This window comes from Protomyctophum bolini (assembly GCF_963924005.1).
Source record: "Protomyctophum bolini genome assembly, chromosome: 3".
Lineage (NCBI taxonomy): Eukaryota > Metazoa > Chordata > Actinopteri > Myctophiformes > Myctophidae > Protomyctophum > Protomyctophum bolini.
Window position 1 is genome coordinate 30,114,507 of NC_137864.1, and position 4,116 is coordinate 30,118,622.

The following is a 4,116-nucleotide window of genomic DNA, read 5'->3' on the forward strand; positions in this document are numbered from 1 at the left end:
GGATGCCATAGTTTTGTACTTTTTCTGTTTTGTTTGTGTCTATGGAGTTAACATTACTCTAATAGACACCCAGGTGTGGTTATAATATGCAAATATGCCCTGTGTAGGTATTTTTTGTTTCTTCCTGAAAGCCTTTGAGTCACAAGACCCAATCAGTACTACTACTGCGTGTGTGTGTGTGTGTGTGTGTGTGTGTGTGTGTGTGTGTGTGTGTGTGTGTGTGTGTGTGTGTGTGTGCGTGCGTGCGTGCGTGCAAGGGTGCGCGTGTGTCTGTCTGTGTAAGTATTGTAACACTGTTCTTTGCAATCTCCTAAAGCAGTAATAAGTCTCCTATCTCCAGTTCTGCTTTACCCCTCTTGTTCATCTAATGAAATCACTGTAAGCAAACAAACAACATGGAGAGGAGAATTCTCTTTTCCCACACGCCTCTCCTTTGTCCTACAAGGTGCCATATCCGTTAGGGTACATCCTGGCCAACTTCAGGTGTCCGTTGTCGTCCACCTCGGTGCTGTCGACATCGTTCATGATGATGTCCGCCATCCCGTTCCTGGCAGCGAACATCTGACTGATCTCCACAAAGGTCTTGTTCTTGGTTTCCGGGATGATGAAGAGGGTGTAGGCCGCCACGGACATACAGATGGCACAGAAGACCAGGTAGCAGTACGCCCCTGCTGACATCTGCAACGGAGACATATATTATATCACATATATTACATATATTATATCACACATAAGGATTTATTTATTCTGATCTGCGTGTGTATAAATCAGTATTATGGAACCTACATTTTATGTTTTTTCTTCGTCCTACAGCAACACTATGGTCAAATATTGTAGTGTTGGGAGCTGCAAAAACAGTAGCAACTCTATATCTATCCTAATATAAATGCACCTCGACTCTGTGTGTACATACGTGTGTACGTACGTCTGTAATCCACATCTGCATATACTCCGTATTTGGGAATGCCTGATAAATAACTCCATATATGGGCATAAAAGGGACACAGACATAATAACTGAGTGGGGCATGCATTTCCAACCTCGGGCACCGCTCTAGTAAGAGATAAAAATGGGACGCCCAATTGTTCCCCGCAGCCACGAAAAGGAACCGGAGAGAAGATCAACACTCACATAGGCCTACAGGTTTTAGGGGCGCCAACTTTTGTTTATATCGAGCTAACACACTTGGCGAAAGCCCTTCAAAGTAGTCAGCTGACACTGACATTTAAAAAAAGTAAAGTTGATAAAACAACTGTGTAATGAAAAGAATAACGAAAACTAGTAGTTTTCACCGAAAAACCCTGACTTTTGACGACTTCTGCACTGGTTCCCATTGTTTTCAACGGACTGTTTAGCCCTATTTCAAAATGGCACAGATCACGTCCTGAATGAAACATAACGTGTGGTGTGACACATGTGTAGGCAGAAGAATGCAGAGAAATTATTATTGATTGATAGCATTAAAGAATGATCTGCATTCTGACCTGCAGGAAGGGGAAGACAAAGCCGATGGTGAAGTTGGAGAGCCAGTTGAGGCAACCGGCCACGGTGTAGGCAGCTGGACGGTGGGACTGTGTGAACAGCTCAGCTGTCATTAGGAAGGGAACGCCGGCTGGATGAGGAAATCACACACACACACACACACACACACACACACACACACACACACACACACACACACACACACACACACGCATGCACGCACCGTAAGGAAGAGTAATTCAGTGTTCTTTATGCTGTATTTGTAGAATTTCAGATATCGATATCACAAATGTTCAATAATGAATCAATAATGTTTCTACTTTCACCAATTCCATACATTCAACGACACAGACATTCATGCATGCATACATGCTAGCATGCACCCACGCACGCATGCCATGCACGCGCACACAGTCGCACGCACATTATATCAAGGTCGATTATGTGGCAACACACTTGTCTTGCAAACACCCAAAGTATCACCACTAGTATTTCTTCAGTTTGATAGTATTCACACTTCCTTTGATAGTATTCAGAGCAGGAGTGGACCGGGTGAGACGTAGGAGGGGCCAGGACAGGAGACAACCCACAGAGCCTAGTCCTTCCATGCGCCAGAAGTGTACCTCCCAGCCCTGGCAGAGTAGTTCTGGAGTAGTTCCAACGGATTGTGTGGCCCTGGTTTTGCCCTAGTGGGACTGATTGAGGGTAGCTACTGGGACGCAAGTCGGGACTTGATCATCCCAGCTGGGTCGCCTGAGTGAGGGGTATGATGTTGGTAGACCCGAAACCCCGTTTGACCTCAGGATACATCACTGAGGATACATCCCAGGTGCATCCAATGTCCATGCGATGTCTTTTTTAGTCATAGTACTCACTGACACTGCCCTCGATCCTCTCAGCTTCTTTATGAACAATCCCTTCATGAATAATCCTATATTAGTCATCCAACTGAATATAATACTAAACATGATAACTTCTTATGCACCCAATACATTACATGAATCTAGCTGGTCTTGTGTGCTTCTCAGTGGTTATAACATGAGAGGGGAAATGTTTGGTTTGGCAACTTGACCAACTCCAATACTACAATGTACTGTATATAAACAACATAATTTAGCTAGGTCTTATCCAGTTTGTTAGCTTGACATTTATAATCTATGTGGTGGCTGGGTAGATTTAAAACACACACCACAATTTGTCATTGTTATAACTCTGAGAGCTATGTAGGAAGAATATGCATTAGTAAAAGTTCTAATGATGGAGCTCTTTCGAATGAACTCCTCATTATCTGGCTGTGATAATTGCGAAGAAGGTTTAATATTGTCAAGCCAATAAGTAGACCATAATTTGTCAACATCTGTGGTATACGCAATGAGGGGTTCTTCGTTGTGCATGCAAGGTTTTGTCCAAACAAAACCATATTCATCACCATGAGGTTATGAACAATGAGCCATTAAAAATCTAATTGCAGCAACAGAAATCCTCGTTCTGCGTGCAGAGGTATAGATTTTGCTGTCTTGACGAATGACGATATGTAAACCAGATTCCCTCCCATTCATCACCCTCTCTCACGGCCCCCTCAACATGGCTCCCTGACGACGCCGTAAACTATAGCCTCTTAATTCACTTCGCTCAACTCACTCGCTCAGCGTACAAAATGGCTGCAGGAATGGATGTAGTGTGGCAATTATGACTTGCTCATTTACAAGACTAATGAAATACAATATCTCTTCTGTGGAAAGAGAGATGAGCAGGGAGGGAGGGTAAGGCTAGTGGCTGAGCTAGCTAATAGTCCATACATTTCCACATGGTTCCAGCAGGGGTCAGTGTTAACTTGTGTCAGACCACTCTGATAAAACATATGGATTGAAAGGGTAGAAGAGTTTCAGTCAAAAGTAGATTCACTGTTTGAGAAAAGTGACACACTGCTCGAACAGAATAACTCAAGATCATTATTAAAATAAATGATGGTTCTAATTTAAGAGCATGGATTGTGAATAAAATTAAGACTTTAATAGATGGGATCCTCTATTAACTGATAGCCTACTGCTTATGTTTTGTAATTGTAAACCTCTGGTCACAAGCAATGACCACATTTGTGATTAAAATCGAGAAGAAAGAACAGACAGATGAGTAAAAACATCAGCATCATTCTCACCTGGTCCTATACAGAACCCAGCGATGATTCCCACCACACAGAGCACACTGATGTAGCGCATGAAGGCAATCTGGCTCTGAAGGCAGTAGAACAAGACACCATGAAAATCATCAAACTAACAGTATAATACATTGCACAGCCGTTTCGTTTACAAGTATAAAGAAGTCTAATGCGATGAACCATAGCAAAGTACAGTAGAATACAATAGAGTGCAACGTATTCATTAATTCATTCCCTGGTCATTGGGGACCTTACCACTGGTTTAGTAGTTAACTGCATTCACTTGGCCTGTGGAACCTCATAGTACTGGTTTGCTATCCTACCAGGAAATTATACTGTAGGCCTATGCACCTTGTCACTCTACATTATGTAATCAGGGATTAAGGGGAAGATTAAGAAGATGTATTAATCCCCAATCCCCGTGGGGAAATTATTTCTAGTCAGTTAGACCTTGCACATGCCATGTCAGTGAATGT

At 42.8% G+C, this 4,116-nt stretch overlaps 1 protein-coding gene across 1 annotated transcript in view; it reads right to left on the minus strand.

Moving 5' to 3' along the window:
• Positions 1–438: 438 nt before the first annotated feature.
• LOC308312366 (solute carrier family 2, facilitated glucose transporter member 9-like) overlaps positions 439–4,116 on the minus strand; it is a gene marked incomplete at both ends in the record, with an annotated part of 21,430 nt that continues 17,752 nt past the window's right edge. The window contains 3 exons of the mRNA XM_080758971.1: positions 439–678; positions 1,485–1,612; positions 3,641–3,716. Coding sequence (XP_080615097.1) covers positions 439–678; positions 1,485–1,612; positions 3,641–3,716 — 444 coding nt within the window. The remainder of the gene's footprint in view (positions 679–1,484; positions 1,613–3,640; positions 3,717–4,116) is intronic.